This window comes from Mirounga angustirostris, unplaced genomic scaffold, assembly GCF_029215605.1.
Source record: "Mirounga angustirostris isolate CCGP_5_RB_7025 unplaced genomic scaffold, mMirAng1.0.hap1 SCAF_81, whole genome shotgun sequence".
Lineage (NCBI taxonomy): Eukaryota > Metazoa > Chordata > Mammalia > Carnivora > Phocidae > Mirounga > Mirounga angustirostris.
The window spans coordinates 128,464-152,669 of NW_026991789.1; the positions used below are offsets into that span (position 1 = coordinate 128,464).

At 42.7% G+C, this 24,206-nt stretch overlaps 1 protein-coding gene across 1 annotated transcript in view; it reads left to right on the plus strand.

Annotated features, from left to right (window-relative positions):
• Positions 1 to 24,206, plus strand: part of LOC135363253 (uncharacterized) — a 98,018-nt gene that overhangs the window by 55,418 nt on the left and 18,394 nt on the right. The window contains exons 32-48 of the mRNA XM_064583889.1: positions 361 to 550; positions 2,212 to 2,323; positions 3,569 to 3,744; positions 5,135 to 5,296; positions 6,810 to 6,919; positions 7,450 to 7,639; positions 9,277 to 9,388; positions 10,664 to 10,839; positions 12,227 to 12,388; positions 13,900 to 14,009; positions 14,539 to 14,728; positions 16,574 to 16,685; positions 17,957 to 18,132; positions 19,520 to 19,681; positions 21,195 to 21,304; positions 21,836 to 22,025; positions 23,675 to 23,786. Coding sequence (XP_064439959.1) covers positions 361 to 550; positions 2,212 to 2,323; positions 3,569 to 3,744; positions 5,135 to 5,296; positions 6,810 to 6,919; positions 7,450 to 7,639; positions 9,277 to 9,388; positions 10,664 to 10,839; positions 12,227 to 12,388; positions 13,900 to 14,009; positions 14,539 to 14,728; positions 16,574 to 16,685; positions 17,957 to 18,132; positions 19,520 to 19,681; positions 21,195 to 21,304; positions 21,836 to 22,025; positions 23,675 to 23,786 — 2,552 coding nt within the window. The remainder of the gene's footprint in view (positions 1 to 360; positions 551 to 2,211; positions 2,324 to 3,568; positions 3,745 to 5,134; positions 5,297 to 6,809; positions 6,920 to 7,449; positions 7,640 to 9,276; positions 9,389 to 10,663; positions 10,840 to 12,226; positions 12,389 to 13,899; positions 14,010 to 14,538; positions 14,729 to 16,573; positions 16,686 to 17,956; positions 18,133 to 19,519; positions 19,682 to 21,194; positions 21,305 to 21,835; positions 22,026 to 23,674; positions 23,787 to 24,206) is intronic.

The window sequence follows — 24,206 nt, forward strand, 5'->3', positions numbered from 1 at the left end:
CTTTAGGGCTATGATTGTTCTTCTCCTGATCTTATTAGTGTGGAGTCCTTGGCCGTTTTACACCTTCTGGATCCTTGAAACTGGTAGACAAAATTCCCTGGTCCAAGACAGATCAAGAGCAACAACTGCCAGGGCTATGACCTTAAAAGTCTGTCAGATATTTAACTAACCAGAGAAGTGTTTATCTGGCTCAGGAACTGAATTCAGTGCACCAATTTTGTCTACATTCATGCCTGGAACTCTGCTACAGCGGGTTGTGTGCTAGATATACAAGGATGTATCCTGTTCCCTGTCTCTGTTTTTCCAACCTCCTAAGTGGAATCACTTGCCTAACTTAAAAGTGTGTTTTTCTGACCTTAGGCTTTTAGCCCAGCTGCCAAGAGCAAATGTTGTTCTCTTGCGATACCTTTTTGGAGTGCTATACAACATTGAGCAACATTCCTCATCCAATCAGATGAAAGCTTATAATTTATCCGTTTGTATAGCCCCAAGTGTTCTTTACCCACCTGATTCCGACAGCTTGGAATTGGAAGACAACTTGATAAAAAAGGTAATGAGAGCTCTCATTTTTGTCCCCGGGGGGTAGAATCCCTACTTTGACCCGGACATGTGCAGTAGTAACTCTGACAGATGGAACTTTGTGAACTGCACGTTTTCATTAGGCCCCTGTGGAGTGGCAGAGTTCTTTATCCTACTCTGGTGGGGTCTGGGAAGGGGTGTTGTTAAACGGAAAACTCAGAGCGGTCGAGTCACTTCTTCCCGCTCCAGGAGACTAAACCTAGACTGACTAAACAAGAGAGAGAAGAGTCATGTGATACGATAGAAAAGAACCTGGGCTTTGGAGCTTCACCAGTCAAGGTTTAACTCTCAGCCTAATCCCTGAGGGACTCATATCTTTGGGCAAAGCCATGGTTTCCTCACTACACAATGGCGACAACAGGCAGCTCCTCTGGTCATCACTGGCACATCCTAAGGTGGCTTGGGCAATATGAGCACCCATGTCTCCAAACACATTGGCCGTCCTCTGCCAATTGTGGCTCATCTAGAAAAGTACTCGGCTACTATTTCACTTCTGCTACATCATACGGAAAGTAGCAAGAGATTCCAGAATATCCTAATAAGATGACAGGTCTTCCCCAAGCTCACACAGAGAGAGCCAGTATGAAGCAAAGCCATGCGTGAGAAGGGACTGAAGTTAGACAGACAGATACGTTTTCTCTCCAGCTCTGTGGGTTTTCCCTCACAACCCCACCAAAATCTCTGCTTCCCAACTTTAAGATACTTCCTCATTTAAGAAATGATTTTCTTAAGTTTTTGTTCATACTTTATTAAGTTTCATAAGATGGTATACATCAGTTACAACTCAATAAAACTGGAAACAAAATTTAAAAACAAAAAATAAGTAAACTTTAATAAGGTAGGCTACTTTGAATATTATCCTAGTTTTATTTATTTTTTGATACGTATTTTTTGAGAAAGGGAAAGAGAGAGCGTGAGCGCGGCAGGGGCAGAAGAAGAGGGAGAGGGAGAGGGAGAGGGAGAGGGAGAGGGAGAAGCCCAAGCCGATTCCCCGCTGAGCACGGAGCCCAAAGTTGGCTCCATGTGGGGCTGGATCTCACCACCATGACATCGTGATCTGCGCCGAAACCAAGAGTCAGACGCCCAACTGTGGAGCCCCGAAATTTATCCTAGGCTTAAAGACGTAACCGCTGATCCCAAACTGTTAGCTCTTAAACTACGCCACGCATTATAACTTTAGCCCACGGATGAGCAGTATTTTAAAATGTGTACCCAAAGTACACGGGAAAGTATCACTCTTTCTAAGTTATTTCTGAGAGAATTCTGGTTTCTATGTGTTTTTGGGTTTTTTTGGGTTTTTTTTAAGCTTTTATTTACTTGACCTAGAGAGACACAGCGAGAGAGAAAACACAAGCAGGGGGAGTGGGAGAGGGAGAAGCAGGCTTCCCACTGTGCAGGGAGCCCGATGTATGGCTGATCCCAGCACCCTGGAATTACGACCTGAGCCGAGTGCAGATGCTTAACCGACTGAGCCACCCAGGCGCCCCTGGTTTCTACATATTTTTATCAACTCTGAATTTTTCTGAGAAGTCCTTCCCATTTTTTCTTAGATCCAAGGTCTGTATACAAAATATGATTTATAACTATGCCCTATGGAAAAGAGCACCCCATTCCTGTCTTTTTGTGTTACAGATTTGTCTTGTACAATTTCTCATTGAAAATTGCCTCAGGATATTTGGAGAAGACATCACTTCCCTCTTGGGTGAGAACTCAATGAGTCATGGCAACAGCGAGAAGGCCGCAGGTACCGGGAGCAATTTAATTGGCTGTAGTGAGGAGCAGACAGCAAGGTTGCTAGGGGTCATGGGAGATGCTTAGACAGCGCTGTTCTGGAGCCCAGAGCATCGCCAGGGCAAGGATTTCCATGTGCTCCTTCTTCCGAAGGCTGGCTCACAGGTCAAGGGAGGTTCCACACTGTTGTGAGACCAAAGAAAGAATAAGATGATGTCTCTGACTTCAAGAAGTTTCTAGTGTAGATCATAAGGGCATTAGGACTCATCATGGTATTCTACAGTGTTTGGGAATTTTTTCTAACAAAATTCCAAATGGGTATAACATCATACATATATATGTAGTTATATATATAATATATATAATTAGATACTTATACTATATAAATATATAATCATAATATATATATTTATGTATACAAAATGTGCTCGGGTTGAAGCCAGAGCAAGGGGCCTTTCTTCCACTCCCTCCTCTTTTGGCTCAGGGGCTCTTGCGGCACCACAGGATTCCAGTGCCCTTTGAAACGGGTTCAAAAGAACTGGCATCATTGAGAAAAAAGGACTTGACTTGATGTCAAACTACCTCTCCAGAGTGTAAATTCCTCTGCCCCAATTTACCAGCTATATTATCTTTGGCCAGTTATTCCAGCTCAGCATCAGTTTATTCATCTCTAAAATGTGGATAAAAATGATGTCTCAATCTTAGAATTGTGGTAAAGACTAAATAAGATGATGGATGTAATCCAAAAAAAGCCATTAATAGGACTAGGAGAAGTGCTCCTGAGACCAGAGTTAGTATGATTTGAGCCTAGCTAATCACAGCTACCTGGCAGCAGTCCACCTTAGAAGGTAGACTTTCGATTCAGAAGCTGGAGACACGTATCATCAATCCCTCCATATTTCTGACATCTCCTGGCTTTATGATGCTTACCACATTGCTTTGAGGAAATCTTTAGGAAAATACAAGTCATCAGGAATTAAGATGAGTCTGGGACACATGAGTGGCTCAGTCGTGAAGCGTCCGGCTTCAGCTCAGGTCATGATGCCGGGGTCCTGGGATCAAGCCTCGCATCGGGCTCCCTGCTCCGAGGGAAGCCTGCTTCTCCCTCTCCCCCTCCCCCTGCTAGTGTTCCCTCTCTCGCTGTCTCTCTCTCTCTGTCAAAATATAAATAAAATTTGTAAAAAAAAAAAAAAAAAGGAAAAAGAAGGTTCAGCGTATTAAACAACAACTACTACTACTATCCTCACTTCTTCCTTAGATTACGGGCAGAAGACTGTGACACGCCATTATTTCAGAGCCAGGGCCTTTTGGTGGGGCTCCAGAACTTACCAGCACAACCAGTGCACAGCCCCACCTTCCGCAAAGCCAGCACAGCTCTTTGGAGTTTCCCTCATGGATATGTGTGATAAAGACAAGCTGCCCTTTCCAATTCTGGTAGGTCATCTCCTTTTGGTCTTCTATAGCCCTCCTGAGGAGGGGAAACTCTGAGAGGCCACGTGTCCTCATCCAAATCTATCCCCAAATGGAGAACTCATTAGACAGCCCCTGGCTTTGGCTGAGAAGCTCTGTTACTGTTATTTCAACGAACAGATTCTGACTTAGGTCCAGCAGAGTCATGAGGCAAATACAAAAGGAAAAGACATTCTTGTCCATTCCACTTGTATCTTGTTTCCACAAAGACCCACCGAGGCCTGTTCAGATCAGTCAAAATGGACTCTGTGTATGTGAGTCTCTGAGAGTCCACCTCATCTTTACACTCTCCCTTCATTGCCTTCCTGCACTCACATGAGTCTCAAGTCTCCTTCAGCGGAGCCTACTCAGTCCAACAACTGCAAACATCTGACACGAGCATAGACTCATCCTCTGGTAAATAGGAATCTGTTAATCCTAACAGAGTATGTCAAATGAAAGCCACAGAGTTTGGCCTGTGTTATCTCAAACTGCTGTAGTGAATTGTCAGTGTGGACCTTCACTGAGTATTCTGTGTCTCTGCAAGCATTGTACGGGATGTAGGGAACATTCTGCTAGCTATGAAGAAAAGTAGCATCTTAGCTAGCATGTTACCTGCTAGCTACTACCCCAGGTCCTTGCATCACAGCAAATTTAGGGGCTAGCTAGGATTATCATCCTCCGCACTGCCTAACCGAATCAGAAAAGCCTCAGTACAGGATGTATGTGCCCCAGTTCACACAATAGATAAATAGCATAATAGACTTCAGATCCGTTGGATTCCCTGAGTCCAGCCCTTATTAAGTTTCTACACAGCAGGGAGAGGACATGAAGATACAGCAAAAGACAATGAAAGACTCATGAGAAGGGAGGGTAATCAGAGAAGGAGAAGAGAGTTCCTGAGCCTGACTTTAAAAGAGGGAAGGAAATAGAACAAGTAGGAAAGGAGTATACAGTCACTTAAAGAGAAATAAACAAATGGGAAATGAGTATTTCCTAAATAGACTTCCATTCTTGGGAAGGAGCATCTATGTAGGGAATAATGAGACAGAAATGCTAAAGTAGGAAACAGATGGTGATTCCCCAAAATCCTTGAAGCGGAGAAGTTTGATTTAAAAGTGGAAACTCAATGGAAAGGAAAATCTGAATAAAAGAAGTGTTTAAAATGTTTCAGTGTATGACTGTAAAATGGATATTTGGGTCGAAATTATATAGAAAGACACTGAAAAAAAAAAAAACAATCTAAATTGACTTTGGTCCTTCCCACTCTAAAACAGTGTACCATTACATTCCCGTGCTCTTTCAAAATGGAGGCAAGCTTGTGCTCTGCTTTTGTGGATATGAGATGCCATATACTTTTCTTTTCTTCCTACAGGATATGCTTTCCTTTATTAATCAAAAAGGGCCACTCACAGAAGGCGTCTTCAGCAAATCAGTCAATATAAAATCCTGCAGAGTCCTAAAGAAAAAACTAAATTCTGGGGTCAAACTGAACCCGTACAGCGAATCTGTTCATGTGGTCGCATCCGTCTTAAAGGTAGGGAAGATTCTAGCATTATCCACATATGTGTAACTGAAGCTATGAATGGTGTCCTTCATCATGACTGCTCAAGTACCGTAATGGGCATAATAGATTAAGAACCTGACAAGCTGAAAAATGCTTGACAAAATCAAAATTTAAGGAAGCTCCTTTAGGAGTTAAAAGCCCCATGTGTTAGAAATACTTTCTGTTTTCACTACACACCGCCCTCCCCACCTTCACTCCTGAAGACTCCATGCAAAATACTAATAATGAAATGACTACTAGTCATGACAATAAATTTCAAAATTTGCACCGATACGTACACACTGTTTACCCATGCAAACATCCTCACCACCCTCCTAATGAAGGCAAACTTTCCAAAAGAAATAGAACAGGGAAAGAATTTAATCCATCCACCTTGGCACTTATGAACAGCTCTGAACAACCCTATGTTAACGTAGTAATGACTACAGTCTTAGACTCTCAGTCACATTTGGTCTTCCCTTGTCCCCCGTTAATGTTCGAAGATGTGATGAATAGCAAAGTCCAGAAATGACTTCGGTAACCACTCCTACACTGGGGCCATAGTGATATCCAGTAGTAATATACATATAGGCCTCAGGAGACAGGAGAAGAATGATGATACACGAGGTAGCAAGATGAGTGTTGCCCTCTGTAAGGTGCACACATGGAATCGATTTTCTAGCAAGATTTAGGAGGTTCTTTCCTGATTCCGTGTTATAAGCACCGACTAGGAAGAGGGTGAGCACTTGGGGGAGAGTGCTTAGACATTTCTAAAGTTTTCTCTTCCTGAAGTTGACGGATCTTGGTGGAGAATCAGACTCTGCAACCTTGGCCTTGATAATATCATGGCAAACTAACTGGACAATTGGCCTAAACTAGAAATGGAACTATCCTCAGGACCACAGTGAGTCTGCCATTAGACTCTCGACTTTTAGACAGTTAAGAAAAGGAAGAATGAAGCAATTTGAGAGTAGCTTTCTTCCAGGGAGCACACATACCCCGAGTGAGAAGACCTAGTTCTTTCCTAATATGTGTGCAAGAGCACACCTGTTTGTGTTTTGATTGTTTCAGGCCTTTTCTTGCTAGAATGAAGAGCTACCACTGTGTCTAAAACAAGCAACATGGTATGTGTATTTCTGTCCAAGAAGCTAATAGGATTTACGATGGTCTATATATAGCCAGATCCTGTCAGTTTGTGGTACTTTGCAAAAAAAGCACACACAAAAAATAAGTTCCAGATGATAGAAGGGAGCTTTATCTTCATTTCCACCACAGCCTACGCTCTGCTTTTATGCCTCTAAGTTTTAGCGGGAGAAAATCCAAGCACCTGCTCCTGCGTGTGCAAGTCAATGGAGAGTCAGAGCCGAGCTCCGTGTGGGTCGCAGTTTGGGTATCTGTGAAGGAAGTGGGGGCTGAACTGAATTTTTTAACTACATATTTTCTCTGGAATATTTCCAATACATATTTTCTATAATATATACACATATTTTTTTATCTCCCTAAGGACTTTCTTGAAAATATCCCGGGAAGTATATTTTTATCTGATCTCTATGACGAATGGCTCGGTGTTATTGATGAAGGCAACAAAGAGGCGATGATAACTGCAGCCCAGAGGTAACGATGCACTAATTACTCTACTCTGGTCACATCTCCAAAATACACCCAACATACTATCAGGAAAACATTGGCTTACGTTTTGCAGCTTTGCACACTATAATCATGACCAACGCCAAAGAGTTTCAATTCTTCACACCCATGGGGGCCAGCTTCAGAATAGAGGCACGCTTTAGGGCTATGATTGTTCTTCTCCTGATCTTATTAGTGTGGAGTCCTTGGCCGTTTTACACCTTCTGGATCCTTGAAACTGGTAGACAAAATTCCCTGGTCCAAGACAGATCAAGAGCAACAGCTGCCAGGGCTATGACCTTAAAAGTCTGTCAGACATTTAACTAACCAGAGAAGTGTTTATCTGGCTCAGGAACTGAATTCAGTGCACCAGTTTTGTCTACATTCATGCCTGGAACTCTGCTACAGCGGGTTGTGTGCTAGATATACAAGGATATATCCTGTTCCCTGTCTCTGTTTTTCCAACCTCCTAAGTGGAATCACTTGCCTAATTTAAAAGTGTGTTTTTCTGACCTTAGGCTTTTAGCCCAGCTGCCAAGAGCAAATGTTGTTCTCTTGCGATACCTTTTTGGAGTGCTATACAACATTGAGCAACATTCCTCATCCAATCAGATGAAAGCTTATAATTTATCCGTTTGTATAGCCCCAAGCGTTCTTTACCCACCTTATTCCGGCAGCTTGGAATTGGAAGACAACTTGATAAAAAAGGTAATGAGAGCTCTCATTTTTGTCCCCCAGGGGGTAGAATCCCTACTTTGACCCGGACATGTGCAGTAGTAACTCTGACAGATGGAACTTTGTGAAGTGCACATTTTCATTAGGCCCCTGTGGAGTGGCAGAGTTCTTTATCCTACTCTGGTGGGGTCTGGGAAGGGGTGTTGTTAAACGGAAAACTGAGCGGTCGAGTCACTTCTTCCCGCTCCAGGAGACTAAACCTATACTGACTAAATGAGAGAGAGAAGAGTCATGTGATATGCTACAAAAGAACCTGGGCTTTGGAGCTTCACCAGTCAAGGTTTAACTCTCAGCCTAAACCCTGAGGGACTCATATCTTTGGGCAAAGCCATGATTTCCTCACTACACAATGGCGACAACAGGCAGCTCCTCTGGTCATCACTGGCACATCTTAGGTGGCTTGGGCAGTATGAGCACCCATGCCTCCAAACACATTGGCCTTCCTCTGCCAATTGTGGCTCATCTGGAAAAGTACTCGGCTACTATTACACTTCTGCTACAGCATACGGAAACTAGCAAGAGATTCCAGAATATCCTAATAAGATGACAGGTCTTCCCCAAGCTCACACAGAGAGAGCCAGTATGAGGCAAAGCCATGCGTGACAAGGGACTGAAGTTAGACAGACAGATACGTTTTCTCTCCAGCTCTGTGGGTTTTCCCTCACAACCCCACCAAAATCTCTGCTTCCCAACTTTAAGATACTTCCTCATTTAAGAAATGGTTTTCTTAGGTTTTGTTCATACTTTATTAAGTTTCATAAGATGGTATACATCAGTTACAACTCAATAAAACTGGAAATAAAATTTAAAAACAAAAATAAGTAAACTTTAATAAGGTAGGCTACTTTGAATATTATCCTCGTCTTATTTATTTTTTGATATGTATTTATTTGAGAAAGGGAAAGAGAGAGCGTGAGCGGGGCAGCGGCAGAAGAAGAGGGAGAGGGAGAGGGAGAAGCCCAAGGCGATTCCCCGCTGAACACGGAGCCCAATGTTAGCTCCATGTGGGGTTGGATCTCACTACCATGACATCGTGATCTGCGCCGAAACCAGGAGTCAGACGCCCAACTGTGGAGCCCCGAAATTTATCCTAGGCTTAAAGACGTAACCACTGATCCCAAAATGTTAGCTCTTAAACTACGCCATGCATTATAACTTTAGCCCACGGATGAGCAGTATTTTAAAATGTGTACCCAAAGTACACGGGAAAGTATCACTCTAAGTTATTTCTGAGAGAACTCTGGTTTCTATGTGTTTCTGTTTTTTTTTTTTTTTTTAAGCTTTTATTTATTTACTTGACTGAGAGAGACACAGCGAGAGAGGGACCACAAGCAGGGGGAGTGGGAGAGGGAGAAGCAGGCTTCCCGCTGAGCTGGGAGCCCGATGTAGGGCTGATCCCAGCACCCTGGGATTATGACCTGAGCCGAACGCAGACGCTTAACCGACTGACCCTCCCAGGCGCCCCTGGTTTCTACATATTTTTATCAACTCTGAATTTTTCTGAGAAGTCCTTCACATTTTTTCTTAGATCCATGGTTTGTATACAAAATCTGATTTATAACTATACCCTATGGAAAAGAGCACCCCATTCCTGTCTTTTTGTGTTACAGATTTGTCTTGTACAATTTCTCATTGAAAATTGCCTCAGGATATTTGGAGAAGACATCACTTCCCTCTTGGGCGAGAACTCAATGAGTCTTGGTAACAGCGAGAAGGCTGCAGGTACCGGGAGTAATTTAATTGGCTTTAGTGAGAAACAGACAGCAAGGTTGCCAGGGGTCATGGGAGATGCTTAGACAGAGCTGTTCTGGAGCCCAGAGCATCGCCAGGGCAAGGATTTCCATGGGCTCCTTCTCCCGAAGGCTGGCTCACAGGTCAAGGGAGGTTCCACACTGTTGTGAGACCAAAGAAAGGATAAGATGCGGTCTCTGACTTCAAGAATTTTCTAGTGTAGATCATAAGGGCATTAGGACTCATCATGGTATGCTACAGTGTTTGGGAATTTTTTCTGACAAAATTCTAAATCGGTGCTCTCTCTCTCTCTCTATATATATATAACATCATGCATATGTATGTAGTTATATATATATAATATATAATTAGATACTTACACTATATAAATATATAATCATAATATATATATTTATGTATATAAGATGGGCTCTGGTTGAAGCCAGAGCAAGGGGCCTTTCTTCCCCTCCCTCCTCTTTTGGCTCAGGGGCTCTTGAGGCACCACAGGATTCCAGTGCCCTTTGAAACGGGTTGAAAAGAACTGGCATCATTGAGAAAAAAGGACTTGACTTGATGTCAAACAACCTCTCCAGAGTGTAAATTCCTGTGCCCCCAATTTACCAGCTATATTATCTTTGGCCAGTTATTCCAGCTCAGCATCAGTTTATTCATCTCTAAAATGTGGATAAAAATAATGTCTAAATCTTAGAATTGTGGTAAAGACTAAATAAGATGATGGATGGAATCCAAAAAAAAAGCCTTTAATGGGACTAGGAGAAGTGCCCCTGAGACTAGAGCTAGTATGATTTGAGCCTAGCTAATCACAGCAACCTGGCAGCAGTCCACCTTGGAAGGTAGACTTTCGATTCAGAACCTGGAGACACGTATCATCAATCCCTCCATATTTCTGACATTTCTTGGTTTTATGATGCTTACCACATTGCTTTGAGGAAATCTTTAGAAAATACAAGTCATCAGGAATTAAGATGAGTCTGTGGCGCCTGGGTGGCTCAGTCATTAAGCGTCTGCCTTCAGCTCAGGTCATGATCCTGGGGTCCTGGGATCGAGCCCCGTATCGGGCTCCCTGCTCCAAGGGAAACCTGCTTCTCCCTCTCCCCCTCCCCCTGCTTGTGTTCCCTCTCTCGCTGTCTCTCTCCCTCTGTCAAAATATAAATAAAATTTGTAAAAAAAAAAAAAAAAAAAAGGGAAAAGAAGGTTCAGCGTATTAAACAACAACTACTACTACTAATCTCACTTCTTCCTTAGATTACAGGCAGAAGACTGTGATACGCCGTTCTTTCAGAGCCAGGGCCTTTTGTCGGGGTTGCCGCACTTGCCAGCAGAACCAGTGCACAGCCCCACCTTCCGCAAAGCCAGGACAGCTCTTTGGAGTTTCCCTCATGGATATGTGTTATAAAGACAAGCTGCCCTTCCCAATTCTCGTAGGTCATCTCCTTTTGGTCTTCTATAGCCCTCCTGAGGAGGGGAAACTCTGAGAGGCCACGTGTCCTCATCCAAATCTATCCCCAAATGGAGAAATCACTAGACAGCCCCTGGCTTTGGCTGAGAAGCTCTGTTAGTGTTATTTCAAGGAACAGAATCTGACTTATGTCCAGCAGAGTCATGAGGCAAATACAACAGGAAAAGTCATTCTGCATTCCACTTGTATCTTGTTTCCACAAAGACCCACCGAGGCCTGTTCAGAACAGTCAAAATGGACTCTGTGTATGTGAGTCTCTCAAGGTCAACCTCATCTTCACACTGTCCCTTCATTGCCTTCCTGCACTCACATGAGTCTCAAGTCTCCTTCAGCGGAGTCTACTCTGTCTAACAACTGCAAACATCTGACACGAGCATAGAGTCATCCTCTGGCAAATAGGAATCTGTTAATCCTAACAGAATATGTCAAACGAAAGCCACAGAGTTTGGCCTATGTTATCTGAAACTGCTGTAGTGAATTGTCAGTGTGGACATTCACTGAGTATTCGGTGTCTCTGCAAGCACTGCATGGGATGTGGGGAACGTTCTGCTAGCTATGAAGAAATGAATCATATTAGCTAGCATGTTACCTGCTAGCTACTACCCCAGGTCCTTGCATCACAGCAAATTTAGGGGCTAGCTAATTTTATCATCCTCCGCACTGCCTAACCGAATCAGAAAAGCCTCAGTACAGGATGTATGTGCCCCAGCTCCCACAATAGATAAGTAGCATAATAGACTTCAGATCCATTTTATTCTCTGAGTCCAGCCCTTATTAAGATTCTACACAGCAGAGAGAGGACATGAAGATAGAGCAAAAGGCAATGAAAGACTCATGAGAAGGAAGGGTAATCAGAGAAGGAGAAGAGAGTTTCTGAGCCTGACTTTAAAAGAGGGAAGGAAATAGAACAAGTAGGAATGGAGTATACAGTCACTTAAAGAGAAATAAACAAATGGGAAATGAGTATTTCCTAAATAGACTTCCATACTTGGGATAGAGCATCTATGTAGGGAATAATGAGAAAGAAATTCTAAAGTAGGAAACAGATGGTGATTCCCCAAAGGCCTTAAAGCAGAGAAGTTTGATTTAAAAGTGTAAACACAATGGAAAGGAAAATCTGAATAAAAGAAGTGTTTAAAATGTTTCAGTGTATAACTGTAAAATGGATATATGGGTCGAAAGTATATAGAAAGACACTGAAAAAAAAAAAAAACAATCTAAATTGACTTTGGTCCTTCCCACTCTAAACAGTGTACCATTACATTCCCGTGCTCTTTCAAAATGGAGGCAAGCTTGTGCTCTGCCTTTGTGGATACGAGATGCCATATACTTGTCTTTTCTTCCTACAGGATATGCTTTCCTTTATTAATCAAAAAGGGCCTCTCACAGAAGGCATATTCAGCAAATCAGGCAATATAAAATCCTGCATGGTCCTAAAGGAGAAACTAAATTCAGGGGTCAAGGTGAACCCATACAGCGAATCTGTTCATGTGGTCACATGCGTCTTAAAGGTAGGGAAGGTTCTAGCATTATCCACACACGAGTAACTGAGGCTATGAGTGGTGTCCTTCGTCATGACTGTTCAAGAACCATAATGGGCATAATAGATAAAGAACCTGACAAGCTGAAAAACGCTTGACAAAATCAAAATTTACGGAACTTACTTTAGGAGTTAAAAGCCCCATATGTTAGAAATACTTTCTGTTTTCACTACACACCACCCTCCCCACCTTGACTCCTGAAGACTCCATGCAAAATACTAATACTGAAATGACTACTAGTCATGTTAATAAATTTCAAAATTCGCACTGATACATACACACTCTTTACCCATGCAAACATCCTCACCACCCTCCTAATGAAGGCAAACTTTCCAAAAGAAATAGAACAGGGAAAAAATTTAATCCATCCACCTTGGCACTTATGAACAGCTCTGAACAACCCTATGTTAACGTAGTAATGACTACAGTCGTAGAATCTCAGTCACATTTGGTCTTCCCTTTTCCCCCGTTAATGTTTGAAGATGTGATAAATAGCAAAGTCCAGAAATGACTTCGGTAACCACTCCTACACTGGGGCCATAGTGATATCCAGTAGTAATATACATAGAGGCCTCAGGAGACAGGAGAAGAATGATGATACACGAGGTAGCAAGATGAGTGTTGCCCTCTGTAAGGTGCACACATGGAATCGATTTTCTAGCAAGAGTTAGGAGGTTCTTTCCTGATTCCGTGTTATAAGCACCGACTAGGAAGAGGGTGAGCACTTGTGGGGAGAGTGCTTAGACATTTCTAAAGTTTTCTCTTCCTGAAGTTGACGGATCTTGGTGGAGAATCAGACTCTGCAACCTTGGCCTTGATAATATCATGGCAAACTAACTGGACAATTGGCCTAAACTAGAAATGGATCTATCCTCAGGACCACAGTGAGTCTGCCATTAGACTCTCTACTTTTAGACAGTTAAGAAAAGGAAGAATGAAGCAATTGTGAGAGTAGCTTTCTTCCAGGGAGCATACATACCCCGAGTGAGAAGACTTAGTTCTCTCCTAATATGTGTGCAAGAGCCCACCTGTTTGTGTTTTGATTGTTTCAGGCCTTTTCTTGCTAGAATGAAGAGCTAGCACTGTGTCTAAAACAAGCAACATGGGTATGTGTATTTCTGTCCAAGAAGCTAATAGGATTTCGGATGGTCTATAGCCAGACCCTGTCAGTTTGTGGTACTTTGCAAATAAGCACACACAAAAAATAAGCTCCAGATGATAGAAGGGAGCTTTATCTTCATTTCCACCACAGCCTAAGCTCTGCTTTTATGCCTCTAAGTTTTAGCGGGAGAAAATCCAAGCACCTGCCCCTGCGTGTGCAAGTCAATGGAGAGTCAGAGCCAAGCTCCGTGTGGGTCGCAGTTTGGGTATCTGTGAAGGAAGTGGGGGCTGAACTGAATTTTTTAACTACATATTTTCTTTGGAAAATTTCCAATACATATTTTCTATAATATATACACATATTTTTTTATCTCCCTAAGGACTTTCTTGAAAATATCCCGGGAAGTATATTTTTATCTGATCTCTATGACAAATGGCTTGGTGTTACTGATCAAGGCAACAAAGAGGCGATGATAACTGCAGCCCGGAGGTAACGATGCACTAATTACTCTACTCTGGTCACATCTCCAAAATACACCCAACATACTATCAGGAAAACATTGGCTTACGTTTTGCAGCTTTGCACACTATAATCATGACCAACGCCAAAGAGTTTCAATTCTTCACGCCCATGGGGGCCAGCTTCAGAATAGAGGCACACTTTAGGGCTATGATTGTTCTTCTCCTGATCTTATTAGTGTGGAGTCCTTGGCCGTTGTACACCTTGTGGATCCTTGAAACTGGTAGACAAAATTCCCTGGTCCAAGCAGATCAAGAGCAACAACTGCCAGGGCTATGACCTTAAAAGTCTGTCAGACATTTAACTAACCAGAGAAGTGTTTATCTGGCTCAGGAACTGAATTCAGTGCACCAGTTTTGTCTACATTCATGCCTGGAACTCTGCTACAGCGGGTTGTGTGCTAGATATACAAGGATGTATCTTTTTCCCTGTCTCAGTTTTTCCAACCTCCTAAGTGGAATCACTTGCCTAATTTAAAAGTGTGTTTTTCTGACCTTAGGCTTTTAGCCCAGCTGCCAAGAGCAAATGTTGTTCTCTTGCGATACCTTTTTGGAGTGCTATACAACATTGAGCAACATTCCTCATCCAATCAGATGACAGCTTATAATTTATCCGTTTGTATAGCCCCAAGCATTCTTTACCCACCTGATTCCGACAGCTTGGAATTGGAAGACAGCTTGATAAAAAAGGTAATGAGAGCTCTCATTTTTGTCCCCCAGGGGTAGAATCCCTACTTTGAACTGGACATGTGCAGTAGTAACTCTGATGGATGGAACTTGGTGAAGTGCACATTTTCATTAGGCCCCTGTGGAGTGTCAGAGTTCTTTATCCTGCTCTGGTGGGGTCTGGGAGGGGGTGTTATAAAACGGGAAACTCAGAGTGGTCGAGTCACTTCTTCCCGCTCCAGGAGACTAAACCTAGACTGACTAAACGAGAGAGAGAAGAGTCATGTGATACGATAGAAAAGAACCTGGGCTTTGGAGCTTCACCAGTCAAGGTTTAACTCTCAGCCTAATCCCTGAGGGACTCATATCTTTGGGCAAAGCCATGGTTTCCTCACTACACAATGGCGACAACAGCCAGCTGCTCCGGTCATCACTGGCACATCCTAGGTGGATTGGGCAATATGAGCACCCATGTCTCCAAACACATTGGCCTTCCTCTGCCAATTGTGGCTCATCTTAGAAAAGTACTCGGCTACTATTTCACCTGTGTGACGTCATACGGAAACTAGGAAGAGATTCCAGAATATCCTTTTTTTTTTTTTTAAGGTTTTTTTTTTTATTTATTTGTAAGAGAGAGAACACATGCAGAGGGAGAAGCAGGCCCCTTTCTGAGCAAGGAGCCCAATACGGGACTCGATCCAGGGACTCCAGGATCATGGCCTGAGCTGAAGGCAGTCGCTTAACCAACTGAGCCACCCAGGCGCCCAGATTCCAGAATATCCTAATAAGATGACAGGTCTTCCCCAAGCTCACCCAGAGAGAGCCAGTATGAGGCAAAGCAATGCATGAGAAGGGACTGAAGTTAGTCAGACAGATACGTTTTCTCTCCAGCTGTGTGGGTTTTCCCTCACAACTGCACCAAAATCTCTGCTTCGAACTTTAAGAGACTTCCTCATTTAAGAAATGGTTTTCTTAAGTTTTTGTTCATACTTTATTAAGTTCCATAAGATGGTATACATCAGTTACAGCTCAATAAAACTGGAAACAAAATTTAAAAACAAAAAATAAGTAAACTTTAATAAGGTAGGCTACTTTGAAAATTATCCTATTTTTATTTATTTTTTGATACGTATTTATTTGAGAAAGGGAAAGAGAGAGCGTGAGCGGGGCAGGGGTAGAAGAAGAGGGAGAGGGAGAGGGAGAAGCCCAAGCCGATTCCCCGCTGAGCACGGAGCCCAAAGTTGGCTCCATGTGGGGCTGGATCTCACCACCATGACATCGTGATCTGCGCCAAAATCAAGAGTCAGACTCCCAACTGAGGGGCCCCGAAATTTATCCTAGGCTTAAAGACGTAACCATTGATCCCAAAATGTTAGCTCTTGAACTAGGCCACGCATTATAACTTTAGCCCACAGATGAGCAGTATTTTAAAATGTGTACCCAAAGTACACGGGAAAGTATCACTCTTTCTAAGTTATTTCTGAGAGAACTCTGGTTTCTATGTGTTTTGGGGGGTTTTTTTTGTTTGTTTTTTTTTAATTTTTATTTATTTACTTGACAGAGAGAGACACAGCGAGAGAGGGAACACAAGCAGGCGGAGTGGGAGAGGGAGAAGCAGGCTTCCCGCTGAGCAGGGAGCGCGATGTAGGGCTGATCCCAGCACCCTGGGATTATGACCTGAGCCGAACGCAGACGCTTAACCGACTGAGCCACCCAGGCGCCCCTGGTTTCTACATACTTTTATCAACTCTGAATTTTTCTGAGAAGTCCTTCACATTTTTTCTTAGATCCAAGGTCTATATACAAAATGTGATTTATAACTATACCCTATGGAAAAGAGCACCCCATTCTTGTCTTTTTGTGTTACAGATTTGTCTTGTACACTTTCTCATTGAAAATTGCCTCAGGATATTTGGAAAAGACATCACTTCCCTCTTGGGCGAGAACTCAATGAGTCGTGGTAAAAGCGAGAAGGCTGCAGGTACCGGGAGTAATTTAATTGACTTTAGTGAGAAGCAGACAGCAAGGTTGCCAGGGGTCATGGGAGATGTTTAGACAGAGCTGTTCTGGAGGCCAGCGCATCGCCAGGGCAAGGATTTCCATGGGCTCCTTCTTCCGAAGGCTGGCTCACAGGTCAAGGGAGGTTCCACACTGTTGTGAGACCAAAGAAAGGATAAGATGAGGTCTCTGACTTTAAGAAGTTTCTAGTGTAGATCATAAGGGCATTAGGACTCATCATGGTATGCTACAGTGTTTGGGAATTTTTTCTAACAAAATTCTAAATGGGTGCTCTCTCTCTCTATATATATGTATATATATATAACATCATACATATATATGTATTTATATATATATAATATATAATTAGATACTTATACTATATAAATATATAATCATAATATATATATTTATATATATAAGATGTGCTCGGTTTGAAGCCAGAGCAAGTGGCCTTTCTTCCCCTCCCTCCTCTTTTGGCTCAGGGGCTCTTGAGGCACCACAGGATTCTAGTGCCCTTTGAAACGGGTTGAAAAGAACTGGCATCATTGAGAGAAAAGGACTTGACTTGATGTCAAACTACCTCTACAGAGTGTAAATTCCTGTGCCCCCATTTACCGGCTATATTACCTTGGCCAGTTATTCCAGCTCAGCATCAGTTTATTCATCTCTAAAATGTGGATAAAAGTAATGTCTAAATCTTAGAATTGTGGTAAAGACTAAATAAGATGATGGATGGAATCCAAAAAAAAGCCATTAATAGGACTAGGAGAAGTGCCCTTGAGACTAGAGCTAGTACGATTTGAGCCTAGCTAATCACAGCTACCTGGCAGCAGTCCACCTTAGAAGGTAGACTTTCGATTCAGAACCTGGAGACACGTATCATCAATCCCTCCATATTTCTGACATTTCTTGGTTTTATGATGCTTACCACATTGCTTTGAGGAAATCCTTAGGAAAATACAAGTTATCAGGAATTAAGATGAGCCTGGGGCACATGGGTAGCTCAGTCATTAAGCGTCTGCCTTCAGCTCAGGTCATGATCCCGGGGTCCTGGGATCGAACCCCGCATCGAGCTCTCTGCTCCGAGGGAAGCCTACTTCTCCCTCTCCCCCTCCCCCTGCTTGTGTTCCCTCTCTCGCTGTCTCTCTCCCTCTGTCAAAATATAAATAAAATCTGAAAAAAAAAAGGAAAAAGAAGTTTCAGCATATTAAACAACTACTACTACTACTAGTACTCTCTCTTCTTCCTTAGACTCCGATTGCAAGACTGTGACAAGCCGTTCTTTCAGAGACAGGGCCTTTTGGTGGGGCTTCAGCACTTGCCAGCACAACCGGTGCACAGCCCCACCTTCCGCAAAGCCAGGACAGCTCTTTGGAGTTTCCCTCATGGATGTGTGTGATAAAGACCACCTGCCCTTCCCAATTCTGGTAGGTCATCTCCTTTTGGTCTTCTGTAGCCCTCCTGAGAGGGGAAACTCTGAAAGGCCAAGCGTCCTCATCCAAATCTATCCCCAAATGGAGAAGTCATTACATAGTCCCTGGCTTTGGCAGAGAAGCTCTGTTACTGTTATTTCAACGAACAGAATCTGACTTAGGTCCAGCAGAGTCATGAGGCAAATACAACAGGAAAAGACATTCTTGTCCATTCCACTTGTGTCTTGTTTCCACAAAGACCCACCGAGGCCTGTTCAGATCAGTCAAAATGGACTCTGTGTCTGTGAGTCTCTGAGAGTCCACCTCATCTGCACACTCTCCCTTCATTGCGTTGCTGAACTCACATGAGTCTCAAGTCTCCTTCAGCGGAGTCTACTCAGTCTAACAATTGTAAACATCTGACACGAGCATAGACTCATCCTCTGGCAAATAGGAATCTGTTAATCCTAACAGAGTATGTCAAATGAAAGCCACAGAGTTTGGCCTGTGTTATCTCAAACCGCTGTAGTGAATTGTCAGTGTGGACATTCACTGAGTATTCGGTATCTCTGCAAGCACTGTACGGTATGTAGGGAACGTTCTGCTAGCTATGAAGAAATGTATCATATTAGGTACTTTGTTACCTGCTAGCTAGTACCCCAGTTCCTTGCATCACAGCAAATTTAGGGGCTAGCTAGGATTATCATCCTCCGCACTGCCAAACCGAATCAGAAAAGCCTCAGTACAGGATGTATGTGCCCCAGCTCACACAATAGATAAGTGGCATAATAGACTTCAGATCCATTGGATTCCCTGAGTCCAGCCCTTATTAAGACTCTACACAGCAGAGAGAGGACATGAAGATAGAGCAAAAGACAATGAAAGAGTCATGAGAAGGGAGGGTAATCAGAGAAAGAGAAGAGAGTTTCTGAGCCTGACTTTAAAAGAGGGATGGAAATAGAACAAGTAGGAATGGAGTATACAGTCACTTAAAGAGAAATAAACAAATGGGAAATGAGTATTCCCTAAATAGCCTTCCAGACTTGGGGAAGAGCATCTATGTAAGGGAATAATGAGAAAAGAATGGTAAAGTAGGAAACAGACGGTGATTCCGCAAAGGCCTTGAAGCGGAGAAGTTTGATTTAAAAGTGGAAACTCAATGGAAAGGAAAATCTGATTAAAAGAAGTATTTAAAATGTTTCAGTGTATGACTGTAAAATGGATATTTGGGTAGAAAGTATATAGAGACACTGAAAAAAAAAAAACAATCTAAATTGACTTTAGTCCTTCCCACTCTAAAACAGTGTACCATTACATTCCCCTCCGCTTTCAAAACGGAGGCAAGCTTGTGCTCTGCGTTTGTGTATATGAGATGCCATATACGTTTCTTTTCTTCCTACAGGTTATGCTTTCCTTTATTAATCAAAAAGGGCCCCTCACAGAAGGCATATTCAGAAACTCAGCCAATATAAAATCCTGCCATGTCCTAAAGGAGAAACTAAATTCTGGGGTCAAAGTGAACCCGTACAGCGAATCTGTTCATGTGGTCGCATCCGTCTTAAAGGTAGGGAAGGTTCTACCATCATCCACACACAAGTAACTGAACCTATGATTGGTGTCCTTCATCATGACTGCTCAAGAACCATAACGGGCATAATAGTTTAAGAACCTGACAAGCTGAAAAACGCTTGACAAAATAAAAATTTAAGGAAGCTACTAGAGGAGTTAAAAGCCCCATGTGTTAGAAATACTTTCTGTTTTCACTACACACCGCCCTCCCCACCTTGACTCCTGAAGACTCCATGCAAAATACTAATACTGAAATGACTACCAGTCATGATAATAAATTTCAAAATACACACCAATACATACAGACTGTTTACTCATGCAAACATCCTCACCACCCTCCTAATGAAGGCAAACTTTCCAAAAGAAATAGAACAGGGAAATAATTTAATCCATCCACCTTGGCACTTATGAACAGCTCTGAACAAACCTATGTTAACGTAGTAATGACTACAGTCTTAGAATCTCAGTCACATTTGGTCTTCCCTTGTCCCCCGTTAATGTTCGAAGATGTGATAAATAGCAAGGTCCAGAAATGACTTAGGTAACCACTCCTACGTGGGGCCATAGTGATATCCCGTAGTAATACACATATAGGCATCAGGAGACAGGAGAGAAGAATGATGATACACGAGGTAGCAAGATGAGTGTTGCCCTCTGTAAGGTGCACACATGGAATCGATTTTCTAGCAAGAGTTAGGAGGTTCTTTCCTGATTCCGTGTTATAAGCACTGACTAGGAAGAGGGTGAGCACTTGTGGGGAGAGTGCTTAGACATTTCTAAAGTTTTCTCTTCCTGAAGTTGACGGATCTTGGTGGAGAATCAGACTCTGCAACCTTGGCCTTGATAATATCATGGCAAACTAACTGGACATTTGTCCTAAACTAGAAATGAATCTATCCTCAGGACCACAGTGAGTCTGCCATTAGACTCTCAACTTTTAGACAGTTAAGAAAAGGAAGAATGAAGCAATTGTGAGAGTAGCTTTCTTTTAGGGAGCACACATACCCCGAGTGAGAAGACCTAGTTCTTTCCTAATATGTTTGCAAGAGCCCACCTGTTCGTGTTTTGATTCTTTCAGGCCTTTTCTTGCTAGAATGAAGAGCTAGCACTGTGTCTAAAACAAGCAACATGGGTATGTGTATTTCTGTCCAAGAAGCTAATAGGATTTAGGATGGTCTATAGCCAGACCCTGTCAGTTTGTGGTACTTTGCAAAAAAAGCACACACAAAAAATAAGTTCCAGATGATAGAAGGGAGCTTTATCTTCATTTCCACCACAGCCTAAGCTCTGCTTTTATGCCTCTAAGTTTTAGCGGGAGAAAATCCAAGCACCTGCTCCTGCGTGTGCAAGTCAATGGAGAATCAGAGCCGAGCTCCGTGTGGGTCGCAGTTTGGGTATCTTTGAAGGAAGTGGGGGCTGAACTGAATTTTTTAACTACATATTTTCTCTGGAATATTTCCACTACATATTTTCTATTATATATATATATTTTTTTTTATCTCCCTAAGGATTTTCTTAGAAATATCAAAGGAAGCATATTTTTATCTGATCTCTATGACAAATGGCTCGGTGTTATTGATCAAGGCAACAAAGAGGAGAAGATAACTGCAGCCCAGAGGTAATGATGCACTAATTACACTACTCTGATCACATCTCCAAAATACAGCCAACATACTATCAGGAAAACATTGGCTTACGTTTTGCAGCTTTGCACACTATAATCATGACCAACGCCAAAGAGTTTCAATTCTTCACGCCCATGGGGCCCAGCTTCAGAATAGAGGCATGCTTTAGGGCTATTATTGTTCTTCTCCTGATCTTATTAATGTGGACTCCTTGGCCGTTTGACCCCTTCTGGATCCATGCAACTTGTAGACGAAATTCCCTGGTTCAAGACACATGCAACAGCATCAACTGCCAGGGCTATGACCTTAAAAGTCTGTCAAACATTTAACTAATCAGAGAAGTGTTTATCTGGCTCAGGAACTGAATTCAGTGCACCAATTTTGTCTACATTCATGCCTGGAACTCTGCTACAGCGGGTTGTGTGCTAGATATACAAGGATATACCCTTTTCCCTGTCTCAGTTTTGCCAGCCTCCTAAGTGGAATCACTTGCCTAATTTAAAAGTGTGTTTTTCTGACCTTAGGCTTTTAGCCCAGCTGCCAAGAGCAAATGTTGTTCTCTTGCGATACCTTTTTGGAGTGCTATACAACATTGAGCAACATTCCTCATCCAATCAGATGACAGCTTATAATTTATCCGTTTGTATAGCCCCAAGCGTTCTTTACCCACCTGATTCCAACAGCTTGCAATTGGAAGACAACTTGATAAAAAAGGTAATGAGAGCTCTCATTTTTGTCCCCCAGGGGGTAGAATCCCTACTTTGAACCGGACATGTGCAGTAGTAACTCTGACAGAAGGAACTTTTTGAAGTGCACATTTTCATTAGGCCCCTGTGGAGTGGCAGATTTCTTTATCCTACTCTGTTGGGGTCTGGGAAGGGGTGTTGTTAAACGGAAAACTCAGAGCGGTCGAGTCACTTCTTCCCGCTCCAGGAGACTAAATCTAGACTGACTAAACGGGAGAGAGAAGAGTCGTGTGATACGATAGAAAAGAACCTGGGCTTTGGTGCTTCACTAGTCAAGGTTCAACTCTCAGTCTAATCCCTGAGGGACTCATAACCTTGGGCAAAGCCATGGTTTCCTCACTACACAATGGGGACAACAGCCAGCTCCTCTGGTCATCACTGGCACATCCTGGGTGGCTTGGGCAATATGAGCACCCATGGCTGCAAACACATTGGCCTTCCTCTGCCAATTATGGCTCATCTAGAAAAGTACTCGGCTACTATTTCACCTCTGCTACGTCTTATGGAAACTAGCAAGAGATTCCAGAATATCCCAATAAGATGACAGGTCTTCCCCAAACTCACACAGAGAGAGCCAGCATGAGGCAAAGCAAGGCATGAGAAGGGACTGGAGTTAGACAGACAGATATGTTTTCTCTCCACCTGTGTGGGTTTTCCTTCACAACCCCACCAAAATCTCTGCTTCCCAACTTTAAGATGCTTCTTCATTTAAGAAATGGTTTTCTTAAGTTTTTGTTCATACTTTATAAAGTTTCATAAGATGGTATACATCAGTTACATCTCAATGAAACTGGAAACAAAATTTAAAAGCAAAAAATAAGTAAACTTTAATAAGGTAGGCTACTTTGAAAATTATCCTTGTTTTATTTATTTTTTGATACGTATTTATTTGAGAGAGGGAAAGAGAGAGCGTGAGCGGGGCAGGGGCAGAAGAAGAGGGAGAGGGAGAGGGAGAAGCCCAAGCCCATTCCCCGCTGAGCACGGAGCCCAAAGTTGGCTCCATGTGGGGCTGGATCTCACCACCATGAGATTGTGATCTGCGCTGAAATCAAGAGTCAGACGCCCAACTGAGGTGCCCCGAAATTTATCCTAGGCTTAAAGACGTAACCACTGATCCCAAAATGTTAGCTCTTAAACTAGGCCACGCATTATAACTTAGCCCACGGATGAGCAGTATTTTAAAATGTGTACCCAAAGTACACGGGAAAGTATCACTCTTTCTAAGTTATTTCTGAGAGAACTCTGGTTTCTATGTGTTTTGGGGGTTTTTTTGTTTTCTTTTTTTAACTTTTATTTATTAACTTGACTGTGAGAGACACAGCGAGAGAGGGAACACAAGCAGGGGGAGTGGGAGAAGGAGAAGCAGGCTTCCCGCTGAGCAGGGAGCCCGATGTATGGCTGATCCTAGCACCCTGGGATTATGACCTGAGCCGAACGCAGACGCTTAACCGACTGAGCCACCCAGGCGCCCCTGGTTTCTACATAGTTTTATCAACTCTGAATTTTTCTGAGAAATCCTTCACATTTTTTCTTAGATCCAAGGTCTGTATCCAAAATGTGATTTATAACTATGCCCTATGGAAAAGAGCACCCCATTCCTGTCTTTTTGTGTTACAGATTTGTCTTGTACAATTTCTTATTGAAAATTGCCTCAGAATATTTGGAGAAGACATCACTTCCCTCTTGGGAGAGAACTCAATGAGTCGTGGTAACAGCGAGAAGGCTGCAGGTACCGGGAGTAATTTAATTGACTTTAGTGAGAAGCAGACAGCAAGGTTGCCAGGGGTCATGGGAGATGCTTAGACAGAGCTGTTCTGGAGCCCAGAGCATCGCCAGGGCAAGGATTTCCATGTGCTCCTTCTTCCGAAGGCTGCCTCACAGGTCAACGGAGGTTCCACACTGTTGTGAGACCAAAGGATAAGATGAGGTCTCTGACTTCAAGAAGTTTCTAGTGTAGATCATAAGGGCATTAGGACTCATCATGGTATGCTACAGTGTTTGGGAATTTTTTCTAACAAAATTCTAACAAAATTCTAAGTGGGTGCTATATATATATATATACCTCATACATATATATGTAGTTATATATATATATATATAATTAGATACTTATACTATATAAATATATAATCATAATATATATATTTAT